Here is a 21,279-nt window from a genome sequence, read left to right as displayed (position 1 = left end):
TGAAATGTGTACGTAGAAATAAAATCTATTTCTAGCCTTACGAGTTCTAATAGCATAACAATTTAACTAAAAATGACCCATTCTTTCTCCAACAACGTACTAAAATTTATTATCACAACAATGGTGATCTCTACAGCATATCTGCATCATCATCAAACACAGCAGAAACCCATGTCTAAGTAACTCACACAATGGAACAGACTCAAATAACCTCCAAATTAAGTCAGTGAGGTTAATGACCAAAAGGCAACATTATCTATTCATCTATCAGCCTGCTGAAATTGTATGAGACTTACCAAAGCAGGGACTTCCTCTGAGCATTTAGTTTGTCCGTATGGTTCCAATGTTCTGATGGAGTAACAGGTTGATGATACAAACACACTGGTTCCTGCACTTCAATTCTTTTTATCATGTACCATTTTCAAGATCTCCTACATGATATTACAGAAAGAATAGAAAAGTGAATGCACATTCTACAAAAGATGTATAATTAAGCATTACCACTTTCAGACCCTTCAGTATGCCAACCTGTTGATGTTCACGCAATAATGAGAACACCTATGTCGTTGTACACAATTAGTTGGAGCATATATTATTTGCATTAATAGGGAAAGTTAGGAAGAAAAAGGAAACAACAGAATAATAACGGTATTAATTACTCCAGAAGGGGATGGGGGAACTATGTATAAATTACAATAATTCTACTGAAGAAAAATTGGGCTCACTTGATTCAATTCTAACTATCCATCGTGCTTCATACAGATATCCAACAGCATAGTCAAGCTGTAAGAGTATCGCAGAAAGATGCAGCAATGTGCTTCTTAAAACCCTATATTTCCTTTCTCTTTATTTTCTCTACATCTATTGATTCTCAATCTTAGGTTTTCTGTCCCCATGTTCAGTGTTCGGGCATCCGACAGATGGATAACTATTGGAACTTGGAGGGATTGCTTTTACCATCTGAGGTAACTCCTCGATTCCTGACATGGGAGCTCTAGCAAGACCATTGATAAATGCTTCCTGATGAGAAGATGTTTCCGACTTCATAGCCATCAAGGAGTGCCTTTCTTCTGCAACAAATAAAAAAGCAACCATTATTCTCCCGTACTTGTATAGAGAGAACTAGAAACCTCACAACTTATGCTTATGTGTCCCTGATAAGACATATGGGATATTCTCCATGTAAGAAATATATTTGTCTGTCTAGGTAGCAATTCCTAATTTTCTTTGACAGATCAGTTCCGCAATAAATGGAGTTGCAAATAATAACTTCACAAGCTTTTATATACAGAAAGTTATCATAATTGTACAGTAGGGACATTAGTTCAATTTTACTGGGCAAGGAAAGTGGCTACTTTAAGGTTGCATGCAGGCACATCTACATAATGAAGATTCTGAAAATGGGAGGACAACAAAGATATTCGGAATTTCAGATTGGAGAGCATGTATGCAGATATCAACCTTGGGAGCAAGTCATTTGCATTTTAAAATCTTGGGTTCCAACATTGTCAGAGCAAGTCTTGAAGGACCAATCTCCCGGTGGTAGGTTTTTATCTTTATGTTCTTTAATTCAATTCGTTGTTTTAGGACTATGCTCACATGTGTCATGATGTTATCTAATAGGAAGCTCTCCACGATGGAATTTCAATATAAAGAAGGAGATATCAAGTAACCACGTCTTTTAGAATCCATGTTACAATATTTTTGGATACCTTAATCATTCTAAAGCCCATCCGCCTATCCAAGAACTTTAGTTTCTTGGATCCTGGGAATCATATACAAGTACAACCAGCCTATATAATGAGAATGTTGTGTCCTCCAGAAGAGCAAGCTGCCTTGTGAAGACAGATTACTCCTTTCTTAATGAGAGAATATCTTTGATAAGCCGACACAATTTGTAACTCAGAATTTCGCGAATATATAAATAAATAAGAAATTAGAGATTCATTTAGATAATGATGGATTTAGTTTTATCTTTCATATTTTAGGATTCAGGTTAAATCGAATTAATATTTTTATTAGGTATATCTTTAAGTAAGAAAATAGATTAGAATACTTATCTAGTATCTTATTATATCTTTTCTATTAAAAGGGAGGCTTAGGAAAAAAATACCTAAAAGAAAGTTTTTGGGCTGTGGTACTGTAGCAGTGATACAGTACCGAGATGAGAAGGTTGTCAGCTCTTACTTCCTCATCTAACTTTATTTTTGTTACATCCTTATCTCGTCGGAGCTACCATTGTCGGAGTCGGTCAACGGGGAGTCGCTTGAGTAAACAAATAACACCAAACGAATCATATGTGAAGAGTTTTTTTTTTTGTTATTGGGTTGAGCTATTCCACATGGACCTTAGGTGAATAAGTTTACTCACATAATTATCGTCTTGTAGTTCATGCTATAATTCCTTTGTATTATTATTCCTATAGTATTATACCCCGTGTATTATTATCCTTTTATGTTATGTTGTATTTTGTGTCATTCTCTACTTTGTACAATACTTTAGTTTATGAAATATTGATCTTCGTGCATCACTATTCTTCGTAAAAATAGTAAATTATTGGCTACGAGTTGATAGGACTTTGAGAACATACACATGTTAGATATTCTTCATACATCTCCTCGTGATGACTTAAATCTACTTTAAAGTCCAGATGACAAACATATTCCTAGATAATCCATTTAGGTGATTTTGACGCAATTAGAGAACAGTCCAAGAAACAGAACTAATCATGATCAGTACATGATCTATTTAGGTGACTCTGGCGCGATTAGAGAACAGTCCAAATGACAGACCTATTTCTAATCAATACATGATCCGTTTAGATGACTGATGCAATTTTTGAGATAAAATAAATTTTGAGTTTTATTATATTATGGATAATTAGTGAAGGCTTTATACATCTCAAGTCTATTGAGATACATGGTTAGTCATGATTTCTATTTTAAGCCGTGACACGATACATTAGAACTCGACAATCCTACATTCATTAGAACTCGACAATTCTACAAATGATAACCTCAAAGATTAAAATAATTATACCTATGTTCAGACTGATTTTGATTATTTTGCATCCAAGGCCTCACTAAAATGAATTTCCAGGATCTCTTTTTCACCCTCAAAGGGATACAGTATAGATAGATATGCTTCTATAATTAATAATCAAGATTCAATTCAATCAGCTATAAGTGGAATCATAAGACTTGACATCCAGCAGCAATTGAAAATAGAGGAAGCTGCTGGTATGTGTGTCACTTCACATTTCAGTTATACTTCATTTATGGCATGACACAGAAAATAGAGGAAATAAGTAACATTAAATTATTAATTGCTAAATGTCATAGTCAATGCATACAGAAAATAGAAAAGTTTGGTATACCTTTCATTCTTCCGTAGTTCACAAGCTTGCGAAGGCAATCCCGAAATTCTGTCAAGACACGCCTCTCTTGCTCAGCGAAGACCTCTGACATATTCTGGTTGTAGGGTAATGTTGGAGCCATGTCAGCATTTCGAGACGTCATGAAGATTGTATCATGCTCATCACACATCAGTGCTAGTGTGCCAGGAGACATTGGTCTTCCAGCCTTCTGTCCATCAGCACTGTCAGATTCAGATTCTTCCTTCCTTGTGTTGTCGGCATGAGTTCCACTTGGACGATCATCAGCTGTTACTTTTTCAACATCTGGTTCTTTCTGTCTATCTTCTCTGTTATGGTTTGTTGAGAGAAGACACTTTTCAATCTGATCATCCTTCTCGGCTAGTTTCTCCTCCTGAGCATTTCTATCTGAAAGAGAGGGACAGAGATATATGACTTGACCATATACAATTGATTTAAACATGACAAGTACATATGCCTAAATATATGGATTTGGATATCCGTGAAGTTTACTCATCTTAATTCCATTGAACATATCCTAATTCCTTCATACAGATCCTTGATGACACCAATACACTTAATATGCACTTGAGTTTTTCATAAAACCACCATATTAATTTCATAAGACCCTATATTTCTATCTACGCCTTTTCCAAACCAATACGTAGTTTTGCACCTATCATCTTGGTGATAGAAAGCTTTTGTAGTTAATCTACCTGGCATGAAAACCAAGTGGGGTTTGAGTTTTGAGATACACTCAATTTCATGGCTTAACGAAGGTCCTATTACTCTCCCAAAACTTGATAATATGAATCATAAGCTTGGCTCTGCAATAATTTATACAACTCTTAGACCAGACAATATAATAAAATTATACATCATAAAGACTCAAATTTCAATAGAATTGCATCAGAATCTACATTTTTGCCAGGTTAAAATATTCATTTGAGCTTAATCTAGATATTTCTAACATGTTTGTATTTCATATCCAAATATATGAGATACTTAAATGGATCTCATTGAATGAAGTATGAAAATAACTCCATAATTCCCTATTTCCCTTTGCACATTTTTCTTTTATAGAAATCTTATATCCTTATTTTATCTTCATTTTTCATTGCCCCTATAATTCAAATATGTAGGTAGATAATTTTGTATACCTTTGCTCTTTAGTTGGAATAGAAATTACAATGTGCCTCAGGTTTAGCTTCATCGGCAGCTTTCAGCATTTTTTTGGTTTGTACATGTCATAGTTTTCAGTTTTAACTATTCCTACACTTCTGCTAAGCTTTATTTATTTTTTTTCCTTTTCATCACATTGTTTATTGGACCTTCCTAACTGACTCTTAATATATATATACATGTTCCAGATTAGCTTACTACAACTTATACAACATTTTGTTATGCTAGCTCATCAAATAAGTGTTGCATTCCCTTTATGGGCCACATAGATGTGTCTCTATGCATCTATCAACTCATGCACACTCTGACCTCCTTCAAGAACTCTGCTATCTACTATGATGGAAAATTAGAGGCTTAAAGGGAAGAAGCTAAATGTCACTATTAAATTCTTGGTTCACTGCAATGGAAAACTAAAACTAGGAATGAATATTTAGCAAGTGGAATCTAACTTTCAAGTACTTTTGAGTCATACCAGACAATGCTTTGCCAGCCTCTCCTGACACTACCACTAAAAGCTTGCAGAGCTCCTTTACATCCTCTGGTTGCACAATGTCCGCTAGAAGAGGGCTTCAGAAGGACCACATAAAATAATATTAGATGAAAGTATTAAGTTGTACCATGAAGAATAAGGATATCAGCTGGATATCATCAAAATATAAGGCTATACCGATAAGTTACTTTGCAAGATCCCAATGTGACAGGATTAATAGCACGGGCCACAGGAACAGAAGAAAAAGGTGAAGGGACCACAGTCTTGAGTTGACTAGCCTGACAAGTAAGAAGTACTTGGAAATGTTAGCAGTAACAAATTTTATTGTTTTAAATAGCATGATAATTGGTTCTGGCACATTGTTTCCATAAGTCAGCATAACAGTAGAAACTATACTGAAAGGACCTCCAATGCACTTCAACTTAAACTAGATCTGTATTTGTCAATTATCTTCTAATATTTAAGCAGATGAACTAAAAGAAATCGTAAAAGATGGCTCCTGCTGCTATGTTGCGATATATTTCAGTATATTTAATGCACGATCCCTTTAGAATGTTCGTTTGAAAATTACCTGGGGAAGCTGACTAACCCTGTGAATGGGCTGATCCCTGACTGATGTCCCAAATAAGGGCTCCTGGTTCTTTCTCTTCCTAGATGTTGAAGGAGATAGGAACCCAGAGGGTCCAATTGCCCCATTTAAGGCTGCATTGGCTGCCTGCTGCATGTACAGGGTTCTTCCATGATCACCATGGAAAAGAGCTCTTCTCTCCTCACTCCCTTCGAAGTTCTTGCAATCAACACATTTGCAATTCTCAGAGCATAGAATATTGGCTTGGAAGCACTCACAGTACTTCTTGAGACACCCTGACTTCTTGCAATGGCATCCTTTATTGTGTTTTCCCACCAAAGGGAGTTCCCCTGCCTCCTCCTAGCATATGAAGGCACAACCAATTTATTACTCGGCATAAGGATGAACAGATAATATGGTGCAACTATCCAAACATCATAGTGAAAAGAATCAAGTTATTTATCTAAGTTGCTTTCTTTTACCTACTACCTTCTTGAAATATAATACATGCACCTACATACAAAATTAACAATAATATGCAACAACTATGCACATACCCTGCTATCCCTAATTGCATGTGGACTACTGCCGATCTTGGGCCTAAAGGCATCGGGATTGCGCTCCAGTGTAGCATCAACAGCCTCACGCCGTGCAGCTTCATTCTCAACATTATTAAAACAGTTTGTGCAATTGCAACCATCACAATAAACCCCAGATGCGAAACATTCACAATACCTAACCATGCATGATGAGAATAAGAGTCAGAAGGTCAATACTAAATAGGATGAGTGTAAAAGGAGGGTAACCAGCAACTTTAACATTATGGCATTAAAAAACAAATGTTCTTCATTGTACAAAACAGAAGCCAAAACAAATGCGCTTAAAGTTTCATGCAGCTGCATCAAAGTCAATAGCCAATATTTTATGAATTATATCTCCTGTATATCTATCAATTATTCTGTGAATTATATCTTTTATTTCATTTGGTCTAACGGTCCTTGCTCTTGTGTAACATGGCAGAATTCTGTTGTTCATTGCGAACTCACATTAACCAATTTTAAAGGAGCTTATGTCTTCTAATGTTGCTATCTAAGATTGCCATGGACGAGATGATGGAATATTTTTAGTTGTGTGGTTGTTATTTTCCATTTATGTTGTTATCACTTGCATCATCAACACTAAGATCAGAAAAACAAGTTTGTTTAACAATGATTTATAAAAGCAACAAGCAGCATAGAATTGTAGGATCTGAACAGCCACAATCACAGACTGAGGAACAAGAAGGATAGCTACTCTGTGACATGCATGCATAGATCAAATAGCAAGAATGATAGAAGCAGTAAATGAACCAAGTATGGTATGTCTATCCATCAGAAAATGAACTACATGTCATGACAATCAATATCATTTTGTTCCCAACAGCAATTTGGTGGTTCTATGCAGCTTAAAATATTTTACAAATGAAATCGCATTTAACCTACAGCTTCAAACATCTTGAGTGTTTGCAGTTGCAATTCTTTTTCCTTGTCGGGGTTCCATCTTTTGCTTCATACAGTGGTCGTACCCGTGACTTGGGAGTCTCCGGCTTTCTGAGGAGAGACAAAGAACAATTAAGAACCAGACCCCCAAACTTTCGAGAAAAGCAGACTTGACTGACATATAAAAAATTTTAGATGAAGGACAATCTAGAATTACATGCACAACCTGATGACAGCAATTTTTTAATGGTCAATGATCTTCTGAAAAGAAATGAATCAATTCCCCAATGAAAATGCTTCCAACTATGCCCATTTACATATATCAGAAGATTTGCAATCTAGGGAAGTAACAGCTGGATGAACTTCCACATGTTAGTCATTTTAAACATGTAAAAAATCCAAGAACTTGGGAATATATTCCAATCCTCCCAATAACAAAACTGTGACACCAATTTAAAAAACATTGAGGTGACAAGTAACAGCTAGAATTGACAGAGAATGGTGGATGAACCGATAAACTAGCAACCTCCATTAAAGTTCCCTTCAATATAAAATTTTCTCACTTCTATCCAATCACAAAGTTGAGACCCAATCTTGATCCGTCTGCACGATCAGCTCAATCCAAAGAGATGAATTACTGTTTTAAATTTTAGAAAGCTAACAGATTTATCAACTGAAAGTAAATAAAATCCTCATAAAACTGACAATTGGTTAAAACAAAAGAGACCAAGAAGGGTTCTTTCCTAGCAGACAAGGTAAAAACTTTATAAGACTGAGAAAAAGAAAATTTTAACACTAAGAAGCCGAAAATTTTGGAGAAGCATAAACAAGAAGCGATCAATCTCACACAGATGCCGGAATCGAAGGCCGTGAGATGGGTTGCGGCGGTGGACGCGGTGGCGGAGGCAACGGTATCTGCGGCTGCAGCGGCGGCGGCCGGTGCTCGAAAGCCCTCGATACAGCTGCCGCCGCCGCCGCCATTGCGGGGCTCCCAGAATACGCAATCGATGAGAAATCGAGTTGCCGGACCAGCTTCTTTGGCGGGAAATCAGACGCAGCTGCTTGAGCCCCCTCCTCCTCCGTCCCCGCCATCGATTAGAAGATTCTCGAACGAAATCAAGAGGAAATCAGCAAAAATACTCCCACAAGACCTAAACCCTCATCTCCCGCCAAGAGCCGAGGAGATCGCCGGCGATACAAGAGATCAAGTCGGTCAGCGACGAATCCAACGCCCTCGATTCTCCGGCGAGAGGCGGCGCCAAATGCTTTTAGAGCTATCGAGAGGAGGGAGAGAGAGGTGGAGAAGAGAGAGAGAAGGGCCTTTCTCTATCTCTCTCCCTCTCTACTTTTGAAATCGAATTCATATTGAACGGACGGATTGGACTTCGACAGGGATCGGACGACCCAGGATCCCGTAACGGATCGTGCGGTTTTAATTCATAGACGTCGTGATGTTGAGCTCTCCGCCGTTGGATCGGAGAGGAGAAAGGGGTTACTCTCCCATGTCTTTACCGACAGATCTTTTATATTAATTTCACCGGAAAATATTTTTTAAATGCTGCATCGGATCCCGTGCACAGGCGTTAAAGTCCATCCCTGGCCGTCCGATGGGTGATGGATGAAGGATTGAAATAGTAAAAAACTAATAGACTTTCCCGCGAAAAGTGCTGCGTTGGGGGCGCAAACCAGCAGTCGTTTTTTTTATTCTTCTTTTTTAACCAGCAGTTGGTATAATTATTAATATTAGCCCGATACGTAATCAAATTTCAAACTCTGATGTGATTCTTGGGACAATGGTATTTACGGAGGATAAAAACTTGAATTTATCCCAATAAAATCCTCTCTTATCCCCCCCATTTTATTACAATACAAGGATCTCACTTATGAACAAGGGGTCCATTATTCGTACATGGCAGACAAATTTGTACTCTCTCAGTTACACAGACATAGACAGACAACCATTTTACTGTGGGTGATCCCCAGTTGATTATCCGATAAAAAAATTAAAAAGATATAATTTTTCCTCCGCCCTTTTCAACTCGCATTTATGATATATTTTTTTTAGCTGTCTAGTCTAGGTTTTAAACCATATGCGTCGCCGAAGCAATTCTTCGAATTAAACGCCGCCGAGACTTGCTCTAAGGCGTTGCGTTGCCAAACTGTTCTTCCAAGCTAATCGCACTACCGAGTTATCAACCGAATCAAGCTAAACCACCAAACTATCAATCACCAAACAATTTTTCCACAATATTATTTGGGATTAGAGTTAAACTCATGACCTCCTTGGTCATTTATGATATATTTCAACTAAGAAATTATTTCTCTTTACATTCTCACTACGATAGCCTCCCAATTGTATCGCGAAACGTGGCGATAAAAAGACAAATCCTTGTGACCCGGCTAGGTTTTCGTCCGACCCGAAGAACTTTCCAGCGGTAGGATTGAGCCTCTGGGAGGCTGCCAAGTCATCCAACCCGTGCAGTGGATCCGTCCTATTTGTCACCTATCGGCACGACTATTAAAGCCTCGAGAAAGCGAGGTTGGTGACCGCCCGACGGGTGAGAGAAAACGGATACGAGGTCTTGTGTTCGCCTTTTTCTTCTCCGCCTCCTTCCCGCGTGGCGAGCCCCGATGGTCGGGCCCAGGAGCGGCGATTAAATGACGGGTGTCGGTTATTATGATCTCATTCAAGTCTCCCAACCACTTCTTCCGCTTCTTAGCTCACTACCCATGCGGGAGGTGGAGCTCACTCTGCTCTCCCGGGCTCCGATTTATAGGATTCTCGTCGCTCTCCCAGTCTCGCCTATTCTCAGGTGAGTTCCTCCGTTCTTCTTTGGTTTGGTTCTTTTGAGATGGTTTTGATCGGATATGGGGTTTCGCGCCTTCTTGGTTGTAATCGGTTCTTGTTTATTGGTTTGAATTAGATGATCCCATCCATTTGAATGGGAAATTTAGCTGAGTTCCTTTGTTCTTCTCGGCTCGGTTGTTTGAGAAGCTTTTAATCGGATTTAGGGGTTCTTTGCCTTCTTAGTCGTAATCGGTTCTCGTTTCTTGCTTTGAGAGTGTGGATCTTTTGATATCTGAGGGGTTTGCTTATTCCTTTGTAGAGGATGTTTTGAATCTACTCGTAATCGATGTGTGTTTGTACTTACTTTTGTTGGGATATAGCTGATACTACAGGACCATCTACTCGTACATTCATGGAGGTCTTCAAAGAAGCTCTTACACATGCTTCTGCAACTCATGAACGTGCCGCTATAAGAGCCGAGCAGAAAAGTTATAGTTATGTTCAACTCATTGCATCTGCTTTGAACATCTTGGACATATTGCACGACAAAAAGATTACGATAGTAAGCAGATTTTCTATATCTTCTCCCTATTTCTACATAATTATGTTTGGATGTATCTGTCGTAGCTTTAATTCCATGAGTTTACCAATAATTGCATTAATTTTCAGTATAAATGGACTTGTGTATGGAATTAGAGAGCTATTTGGACAATAATACATAGCAATGGAATAAGATTTTGAACTTATCTGGACTTCACTTGGCTGATTTAGTTTAGAATATTTATTATCCTCCTTTTAGTCTTATATACAGAAAAATCTACCCAATGTTAACCCTAGGTAAAAGCTTAAAAAGATCATCCTGATTTTACTGAATGGTAATTGTAGATGTAGATATAGTCTCATATTTAATGTATAAATGGTTTAGCATATGACTGTCTTATGTCCATTATTCATTGATGAATAATTTCTTCTGCATCCTAATTGTACAGGTGCGTGAGAGCTGCAGAACGGATTTTTCTCCTGCTGAAGACCTCAAGAGAACAGGATTCCTTCATCATACAAGGGTGGGGATTGTGGCTAAACCTTCTCCTGAATTTGTTGCTGGGATCCTTGGCACTTGGCTTTGTGGTGGAGTTGCAGTTCCCCTTGCTCTCAGCTATCCAGAAGCAGAACTTTTGCATGTGATGAATGATTCAGTATGTACATCATCTTTCACTCTTCTATTTTATTGTAACCTTGTGAGCTGAATTATGCGATCAGACATAACTTACTTGTTATTATATGTTCACTTTTCAATTATCATATAAATATGAAAGTAAATAACTAAATATTAGAATTATTGGCATACGATCCTCTTGATTACCACATATAAATAATATAATTCCTATGTTGGTCTCCCAATGATGAGCACAAAAATTGCACCTTAAAAGGGACAGTTTTTCATGTGGACATAGTATGGCTAAAACATTATCTTCATTTTTGTAGGAGACTAGTCATATTCTCTTGCTAGTTGATAACTTACGGTTTCATTTGACTTTGATGGTATGCACCTTGTATTTGTCGTTTATAATGCATTTTCGATGGTCTGACAATCTTTACAGCAGTTGTTATGTATAGACAAGAATCATGTCATACAACTAATGGGATTTTAAAATTTTGGCTTCAGCCTTTTCTTCTAAAACTAACAGTGGAAAATAGTGATGTTATTGTTTGTTCAATTAAATCTAAAATATGTAACAGAAAATAGAGAACTAATGTGGTGAATATCTTGACCTTGATGCACAGTCTCGAAACATGATGAGGTTCATGTCCTTTTGATCTTTTTCCATGGTTAGCCATAGTTCTCTCCTAGAAGGAGCCACAAAGCTAAATTAATTTATCCTTTTTATCTTTTTCCATGGTTAGCCATAACTTCCTCCAAGACATTTTATGGGAATATAGTCTAACTCTAATATCATCTTCATGCTGTTATTGTGTCTTTTCACTCACTTTCTTCTTTGAATGAGGCAAGAGTTAAATAAGATATTCAAACTTGTAGGATGTTTCCATTATTCTGAGCACTCAAGAACATCGAGAGCTAATGGAGAATGTGGCTGCTAAATGTTCTGCACATTTTTCTCTTCTTCCTACTGTGACTTGCATGCCCCCAAAGGTGGAATCACATGAACCTTCAGGAAATGGAGAAGCCATTCCAATTTCTGATCTGATGGCAAAAATCAATGGTTTGAGAATAGCTCAAGGTAATTTGTGACTGCTCTTTCTGCTATAACAGCCCTCCCTGGTAACTCTTCTATATAATGCCTCTCTTAGTGTGAAAGTACATTTTTAGCTGAATCACTTAATTTATTGAAATTTCCAACATAAGTTCTATGAAATTGCAGCACTCTATATTAGCTTTTGCAGTGCTATACAGAATGCATTTACTAGATATAAAAAATTTCTCGCAGTAGTCCTGGTATTGAGGAATATCTCCGAACAATTATTGTTTGACCTCGGCTGCTTCTTTATTACGTGAAACAAGTCAACAACACCTCTTTTCAAGTCCATGTAAAGAATTTAGACCTCAAGTGAATCAAAATATCATATTACTATTGCTGCACTTATATTGCGGATTTGCAAAGGAAGGAAAAGGGGAAACAAATCAAAATCTCTATCCTGTGGCTTCTTTTGGTGCATTTACTTGTACATCTAGCAATGAAAGATCACATTAATATTGAGGCACTTATATTTCACTTAGTCTGGATCTGCAAAGGGAGGGAGGGAGTATCAAAAACTCTTATCTTCTTGCTTCTTTTTTCCTAGTTGCAATTTATAAATATAACAATGAATGCAATCTTTAACATGCAGGAGATGACCCTGCTTTAATACTTTATACAAGTGGTACAACCGGTAAACCAAAAGGTGTTGTCCACACTCACAAGAGTATAATCGCTCAGGTACATATTTCAGTCCAACTCCTACTGTGTCTTAAGCTTGAGCTCTTTTGTTTAGGTCCAGCTCAATTAATTCTTTAGTTGTGAAATATGCTGCAGCATGCTATATTGTTTACTATGATGGATATAATTTGCTACTTAGCGCGAATAAGGATGTAAATTTAAGCTAATGTACAATGGAAACTCAATATGGTCTGAATTTCTGGTAAGCATTAAGCTACCCAACAAATTTGATATATGATGACTGATCATTGTCCTGTTTGTTGTTTTGCAGGTCCAGAGTCTGACAGAGGCATGGGAATATACAACTACTGATCAGTTTCTGCATTGTCTGCCTTTGCACCATATCCACCATGAATTCATCATATTGAATTTCATATTATACGTCTAATTTCAAATGCCAACTCCTTTTATATTTTTCTTTTGTACATGGAAAATGTATCATGTATACCCATATGTTGACACAGAGATTGGTTGTTTGATCATACACTAGTTAAAGAAATCATCCAATTTTCTTGATCTGATTCTTTTTATTGACATTATTATTTAATCCCTTCCTCTTTCTTTTTTGTTTCTGAGATCCTTAACTTATAGTATACATGTGCATGGTCTCTTCAACGCTTTATTTGCGCCTCTTTATGCAGGATCTGTGGTAATGTATCTGCTGCTTTCTTGATATTTTCATATATTGGAATAACATGGTAAAGGTTATTGGAAACTATAGCTGCATCTCTTTATAAGATTTTGGATATTCTTAATGTGGTGGAGCTGCTTGAACTGCTCTTCATAAGCCCTAATAGTTTCATGTCATTGTTCATATGCAATCTCTTGGAGATCAAGAGATATGTTAAAATTAAAGGACTTAATTGCAGATGGCACAGGGTGTGCCCAGGGGTTGTTGGCAGGTCACATGCATCATGGCATTATACTGTGCTGGCACAGTTTTCTAGCACAGTTGCTAGGCAGTAGCATGTAATGGTACCTGTTGTGCCGCAAGGCACTTAAATTCATGTTTCACATAATCAATTTTATATAATTTAGTCAGTTATCTCTGAGTAAGCTCTCTTTTCAAGTTTCATACCTTATGTGCATTTGTCTTGCAATTTTCTCATCTCAGATATCTTCCATGTTTCGATATATGCAGGTTGATTTCATGCCTAAATTTAGTGTACGGGGCATATGGCAGAGGTGGCGTGATTCATACCCAAAAGATGGTAGTAAAATGGATGATGCTATTACTGTGTTTACAGGAGTAAGCCCTCCTCAAATTAGCAATTGAGTGGTGATTTACATTTTTATAATTGTCTTGTTTATTTGCTTTTGTCTTTTTCCCTTCAAAATGCTATAACTATTAGAATAATGCAGAGGTAAGTTAGCAGATGATGCATTTGGAATGCTTGAACTATTAATAACTCAAAGACCTCTGTAGAACCAGCAGTTACAGACAAAAACACATTAATAAACTAAAGAATCTACTGCTCAAACAGGTTCTAATATACTAATGCACATGTAGTGTTTCTAAAATATAAGAGGCCACGGGCCACCATAACGCTGTGAGCATTTTCCAACAATATGTGACTGGCTAGAGCATGTCAAAAATGAGAAGGCTCAAAAATAGTTAACGCAGCATGAAAATCAAAGTTAGTTTAGTAACTCAAAAAGATCAAAGGAATAGTGGATGAACTGTTGAACAATCCTATCACTTGGCCTGCTTCCCCTACAAATATACATAACTATAGCATCTCTACTGCATTGAGTTTTTTAAGAAGAAAATCACAAATTTTCATCCAAGCACTTCATTATCATATTTGATATCTAGATGACTATTTAGTCTTATCTACCATACTGTGGTTGATGCAGCAGGGTAGTCTATTACTCCAGATTATAATTTTTATTGATAAATTTATTATCAAGAAACGTTTATGCGTATGGACTTTAACTTAATTGAGTACTTGGAAGAAGTTTTCTTACCCATTTGAGAGTAATTTTGAATTCCAGGTTCCAACAATGTATACACGTCTACTCCAAGGGTATGAAACTATGGATCCTGATCAACGAGCAGCTTCTTCTTCTGCTGCAAAGCAGTTGCGTCTCATGGTAACTCAACTGATTATCTAATGGCTATTTATTTCATTATTTGAAGTGCACATGTATGATGCTTGCTAATAAAGAGCTGATTTTGTCTATGCTAGATTTTTAGTATCTAACAACTCTTGTTTCTCTTGAAGTGCAAAATAAATATTAATAGTCTCTAAGAGATGGTCTTAAGATTAGACTTGCTATTGTCTTCTATAATGACCAGCATACACAAATCTATCTAGTTAAGGAAATGATTAAAGAAAACTAGCTAGATGGTTCTGAAAATACGTGGGGAGATAGGATTCCTAGTTTGACTAGGTTTAGAGATATGGAAACTAAAAACCCAATCAAAGCCAAAAAGTTAAAATCCAAATCCAAATTTATGTAGGGCAGTCGCATCCCACTAGGTTTAGAAAAATTAATTAAGAATCTTATTTAGAAACTGAAACCAAGTAGGAGATGAAAACTGGAAAACATTCTAACTATGAAAACCCTACTCAAGTCGAGACGTAAAAATCAAGTAAGAATATAAAATGTAAAGCCGAGACCGAATAGGAAAAGTAAACACAACAACATACCATGATACGTTTTTTTATTGTGGAAAACTTCTCTCACATAAAGAGGGAAAAACCATCAACCCGTCCAAAGCCGATAAATTTCTTTTCACAAAGCAATAAAAATAAGACTTATAATCCATCGGACACTCCAATATCTTAGTATTTAAGTAACCTCTTGAACAAAAACCGTCTGATTAATTACTCCTTTGAAAAAGATCGTCTCTCTTTAGCAAGCACCCGAGTTATAGATCAATCTCAAATACAGTGTGTCGACGTGATGGATGATGATGACAATTAAGACAATTTAGCTCTTCTGGTACTTTGATGATCATCAACTTAAGCTCTAGCTCTTAGACGTATGATGAAGTTCTCTTCATAATTGATAAAAAAGATGCTTTGTGAAGGATCTTAAAACTCGTAAATGATTTGCATGAAGTCCATTGAGTTGGATGACTTTTTTCAAGTCTTTGGATCACTTGTATAAATTTGATGAATATTTATACTTTGTACTATGAGAATCCACAGAAAGCAACTCCAAGTTTGAAAAAGATCCAAAATTTTGTTTCTGCCCTACGCATGTCGTCCGCACGGCCATGTGGTGTTATTTGTATGCCACTTATGTCGTTGGGACACTGTTGGGTGTCGTCCGGATGCAACTTAAATTTGGGAACATCAATTCTCTGTTAGTAGTCTGCATGTCCTCTAGACGTTATTTCATCCAGCACTGTCATGCGCAAGTTGTTTACGTAGCGGGTGGATGCCTCTTCACTCAGCATCTGTTTGCACGTTGTTTGGCTAGTGGGAGGTGCTACTTCACCCGATATTGAAGCAAATGTTAAATTTTGGATTTTTATTTCTTTCACTTGAACCTTCAATTTCTTCGCTTGAAACATTTTTCCATAAATAATATGTCTTAATCATACATAATTTCTAGATTGTACATGATAAATACTTAGTGTTTTGTGTCCATGAATTTGTCATTAAAAATTTTTGCCCTAACAAATTCTTATATATCTCTGTACTTGCTTTATTGATATATTCTCTATAGTCAGAAACTTCCTCAGCATGCAAAATTGTAGTGTGGACCTTTTATGAAAATGAATCTTTTCAATTAAAGCAACATTAACTTCTCTTCTGGAGTGATATTCTTGCTATTACTACATGAGTATCGACTTGTGTTATTCCCCCATCTTTCATAAAACTAAACCGCAACTAACAAAGTAGATAACTCATAACGCTAACCATAGAATAGCCTTGGTTTCCTGGCAAGCCTCTCTTGCTTGATTTGCTTCAATACAAACTTGAAGGAAAGTTTACTTTAGAAGTTTAATGTCTGGATGATAGATTGATAGTCAATCATAATGGTTTGTCAGATTCTTTTGTGGAGAAATTTCAACCTTGAATTCTATACTACCTAAGAACTTTATTGTTTGGAAAAAAGCTTAAATGATGATACTGATAAACTGAATCATCTCTCTTTTCATGAGACTTCATAAATGCTATTGCGTAACCTTTTCTCTCATTAGATGTGTGGGTCATCAGCACTTCCTTACCCAGTAATGAAACAGTGGGAAGAGATAACAGGTCATCGGCTATTGGAACGCTATGGCATGACCGAGGTCAGTGATCTTACTGTCTAACTTGGATATGCACAGCCATATATGCTCAAGCACCATTTTAGTTTGGATTGCATGCCTTAATGAGTTATGACCCTTATCTCCTTATAAGAGTAGCAGTCTCATATTGTACTATGATGATTCTTTAACAGTTCATCATGGCTTTATCTAATCCTTTGCATGGTAACCGAAAGGGAGGCACAGTTGGTATGCCTCTTCCTCGAGTTGAGGTATGCTAAATACTTTTTGTGCATCACTTAAATCAGATAATAGTATTGTTTATATTTTTCATTGGTTGATAATCTCCGTGCATATTCTTTCTATGGTATATCCTCAAAGATTTACGGATAGCTCTCTGTAACTGAGATCAGGTCAAGATTATTGCAGAAGATGAGAGTGAAATTAAGGCAGGAGTGGGGGAGCTGTGTGTGAGAAGTCCATCTCTGTTTAAGGAATACTGGAAAAAACCTACGGTATGATTGCTTTTCCTTTTCTTCTTTTTCCTATTCTTATATAATCTTTTGTTTAACCTTGAGTTTGTGTAAAGGAATTGTTGCTAGTATGATTGATTAAGTAACCATTCAAATAAAAATGCTAATAAAGAAAGGGAAAGACGCAATTTACATCCCCATGGTTAAACCAAAATTTAGAGTGTCTCCCTACACTTTTGTTTGTGTTACTTAGCCTCTTTATAATTCTAACATATATACAACTGTCTGATAGATGTTAATTTTATTATAAAATAACCAAAATGTCCTTTATATTTTTAAATCAACCAATTAGAAATATATGTTTTTGTGAAAAAAAATATTTTTTGTCTTGTGCTCCTTTCATCCCAATCTTCCACACATTTATGTTTTGGACATCACAAAATTTTAAAAAGAGATAATATAATAGGTAAAAATGTTGAAAAGTTTAACAATTTTAATAGAAAATTACTTTCACCATCAGTTTTGACGAAAAAACTAACGGTTTTATATCAATTAGAAGTACATGAGAGTTAAGTGACAAATAAAAGTTCATAGAGGCACTTTGGAATTTGTCCTAATTACAAGGGGATAAAATGTATTTTCCCCTAAAGGAAAAGTTATAAGTTCATAAGAGTTCACATATATTTGTTTACGCACAAGAGCAGGCTTTCAAATTCAAGCAATTTGTACCTTTTTACTTTCAACTATAAAAGTAAACAGTGCAGATAGAATTAGGTAGGGAAAATTGGGGACAGCCTTGAGAAACTAAATCAACCATAACTGAATTAGGAGGGCAGAGAAACATTTGGAAATGCAAAGGTGAATGATGCTAAAAGTTATAAGGGTCAATAAATGTTATTCTAGAAGATGCAATTTCAGTAGCACATTATAAGTTTGATATTTTGGTGGAATAGTTAAGAGGGGTTGCACAAGCATGAACCAAAGAGGCCTAGCACTTGTAAATTGAACTTGTTACAAAATAGAACCAGTGGGATCTAAATCATGGAATATTGATGGCTCTAGTAAGAAATGATTTTTTTTGGAGATTCTTTCTTTGTTTACTACATTTAATTTTCCTTCTTTTGGTTTTAGATAACTAGGGAATCATTTACTGGTGATGGCTTCTTCAAGACTGGTGATACTGTTACATTGGATGATGATGGTTACTACATAATTTTAGGCCGTAAGTTATATCACCACCCTGATTTTTTCTTTTCTTTTTGATATTTCCTTTTATTTTGTAGTGAAATCATTTCCCATGTTAAGTCACATGTTATCTACAAATATCTGTTGCACTATTCTCAGTTATCTCATGGAGTAGAAATGGTATCCGCTGGTATCTATACTTGCTTTATTTTTATTTAAGAACATTGTTTAGACTTCACGGTGGAATGCTGAAAACTGGCACCTAGAACTCCATGTGGTTCAGAAAAAACATGACCTACAGTTTGAACCCTGATTCTACTTTTGTCATCTTGGACAAATGTTAGAGCATATTGTTATTTGGTTGTTTAAGATTTGATGCTTCTATAAAAGCTTGAATTTTGCTCCACACATTCTATGGCATTCTCAATTACTATGATACCTTACCTTTGACCCAAAGGCCAAATCCACTTCTTTAAGCAAAAAAAATGGTTAACAAGCTCCTTTTTTGTTTTGTTGAGAAATAGGTTTAGCAGGTTAAGGGTCAAGCCTAATCTGTATTCTTCTAAATAGGTTTTACTCTTAATATTCTTCTAAATTAGTTGTTGCTCTTTGAACATACATTATTTTCTCTGAGAACTGCAGATCACTTGGTTATTTGCTCACTACACTTCGATTTGCCCTTAGAACTATTTGCTGTCATGTACAGGTACTAATGCTGATATAATGAAAGTTGGTGGTTATAAGCTTTCAGCACTTGAAATTGAAGCAGTTCTCTTAGAGGCAAGTGCTTCATAAAGCGATCTAGTTTTTCCCATGTGGTGATTATGGCGCTTTTTATCTATTAGATAACTGAAAAGAAATGCCGATGTAGGGATGGACTATAAGATGGTTTGGCAGATGATCTGGCTGGCTTCTTTTCTTTTATTATTGAACTTATATGATGAAATAATTTCTTTTGGTCAGCATGAGATTGTATCAGAATGTTGTGTTTTGGGCTTGCATGACAAGGACTATGGAGAAGTTGTATGTGCAATAGTTGTGCCTCAGGAAGACACAAAGCTAAGAGCAGTGAAGGAGATGAAACCAGCTATCAGCTTGGAGGAGTTGAGGAGTTGGTCGAAAGAGAGATTAGCTCCATATAAGGTTTTTTTTCCGGACCATCTTTCTTTTATGTATGCATAGAAGTTCAAAAATAAGTTAAGAATTTTCTGGCTGATCAACTACCAGACTACATTACCTTTTAAGAAATTTCCCATTTTAAATGAATTTTGAGCCCAACATCTCTATTTTCTGTTTGATATTTTTTAACTCCATTGCTCTTTTCTGCTGGTTATTTTTTATTATGGCCTGAAGAGAGGCAGCCATATACTAAACACTTTTTAGTCATAGTAGAGCTCAATTTCTTGTTGTGTGTGTTTGATCCATATCTTATGGATGTATCTCAGATACCTACAAGATTGTTTCTATGGGATTCTCTTCCTCGAAATGCCATGGGAAAGGTTAGATCTTTTCTTCAATTTAGATAAGTCGTTCCAAGTAAGTAGGTACTTATTTACCTTGTCCAACAGCTAATTGGATACCGTGTTTTCAGGTGAACAAGAAGGAGCTGAAGAAATTATTGGAAGGATAATCGCGAAGCAGCTTTTCCTTGGTGTGGAAATTTTGGTCAATTCTAGTTATGGAACTTATAACTATAAGCATTCTCCAATCAATTAGGCTATTTTGATTGGAAAAACATTCTCTCTAGAAAGTTATAGCTATAAATAAAGCCTTCTCATTTCTTCGTTCATAATTCATGTAAGGAGAAGCTATCATTATTGTTGATAATATAATTATAAGATGAAATGGTGCAAACAAAGAAACTACCCAGCCTGGGAAAGCTCTTGTGGTTCATATCAACCCTGTTTTTTGATTGCTCGCTCCAATTTTTTCCCCTCAAGTTCCCATATTAATACTGCACTGACACAGTTCATTTTATGCAGATGGTTTGTCAAATCACAACTGAAGCGATAGACAAGAGAGATATAGGCATACCTGCAAATACCTGTTCCTAGAAGACTTATGTTTATATTCAACCATCAAAAGGATAATGGATAATATGTTCCCGAGGCTGAGAGCATCCCAACTTGGATTTCCTTATAGTTTGTTTCCATCTCTCCTTACTTGCATTTAAATATACTGGGTTAGGTTCGATCTCAGTAGTTTAGCGAACCAGAGTATTATTTGGGAATCCTTATCCCGCAGGTTGGTCTTGGTCATTGGTCAAGATCTCTGCAATTAACTATTTCCATGAGAAACATCAGTTGCAAGGGTATCATTATTATTTTAGTTTATAAGTTGTCATCAATGTTAATCGAAGGGCGCAATCTAGACGACCTTGTAACCCTAATTCTGCAGTTGTCACTAGTTTTGACTATGATTACACCTTCTTTTTTATTAATTTTAATGTATAATTTAATTGGAGTCACCTTTGTGTCTGTTTTTCTTTTCTTTTCTTTCTCCTGAGAAAGTATAAATCAATCATATCTTTAGCCAACTAGCCAGCGAGATATGTGTAGCGAAATGCATATTCTTATTTTGTCTAAGGTTAGGTGTACTT

The 21,279-nt window shown here is 36.3% G+C and overlaps 2 protein-coding genes across 4 annotated transcripts; one reads left to right on the top strand and one right to left on the bottom strand.

Moving 5' to 3' along the window:
• Positions 1-580: 580 nt before the first annotated feature.
• On the bottom strand, positions 581-8,447 carry LOC140785616 (protein tesmin/TSO1-like CXC 5). The gene is made up of 8 exons (XM_073133544.1): positions 7,939-8,447; positions 7,095-7,202; positions 6,171-6,348; positions 5,617-5,973; positions 5,223-5,323; positions 5,028-5,122; positions 3,377-3,781; positions 581-1,070 (listed from the first exon to the last, which is right to left on the bottom strand). The coding sequence occupies exons 1-8, from the start codon at positions 8,181-8,183 to the stop codon at positions 862-864; spliced, it is 1,698 nt and encodes a 565-aa protein (XP_072989645.1). The 5' UTR covers positions 8,184-8,447; the 3' UTR covers positions 581-861.
• Positions 8,448-9,627: 1,180 nt separating this feature from the next.
• Positions 9,628-21,147, top strand: LOC140785878 (probable CoA ligase CCL8). 3 transcript variants are annotated; one of them, XM_073133962.1, is made up of 18 exons: positions 9,628-9,904; positions 10,260-10,441; positions 10,869-11,075; positions 11,918-12,119; positions 12,727-12,815; positions 13,087-13,156; positions 13,412-13,464; positions 13,957-14,064; positions 14,811-14,909; positions 16,975-17,067; positions 17,217-17,294; positions 17,436-17,537; positions 18,627-18,717; positions 19,387-19,460; positions 19,644-19,823; positions 20,126-20,179; positions 20,272-20,331; positions 20,663-21,147. In XM_073133962.1, the coding sequence occupies exons 1-17, from the start codon at positions 9,769-9,771 to the stop codon at positions 20,308-20,310; spliced, it is 1,857 nt and encodes a 618-aa protein (XP_072990063.1). In that variant the 5' UTR covers positions 9,628-9,768; the 3' UTR covers positions 20,311-20,331; positions 20,663-21,147. The 3 variants fall into 3 exon arrangements, with proteins under 3 accessions (XP_072990063.1, XP_072990062.1, XP_072990061.1); XM_073133961.1 differs by having other exon boundaries at positions 20,272-20,355; XM_073133960.1 differs by lacking the exon at positions 20,663-21,147 and having other exon boundaries at positions 20,272-20,573.
• The last annotated feature ends 132 nt before the right edge of the window (positions 21,148-21,279 follow it).

Source organism: Typha latifolia, chromosome 4, assembly GCF_019914945.1.
Source record: "Typha latifolia isolate L0001 chromosome 4, TyphaL0001v2, whole genome shotgun sequence".
Taxonomy (NCBI): Eukaryota; Viridiplantae; Streptophyta; class Magnoliopsida; order Poales; family Typhaceae; genus Typha; species Typha latifolia.
This window is presented reverse-complemented; position numbering and strand designations above follow the sequence as displayed.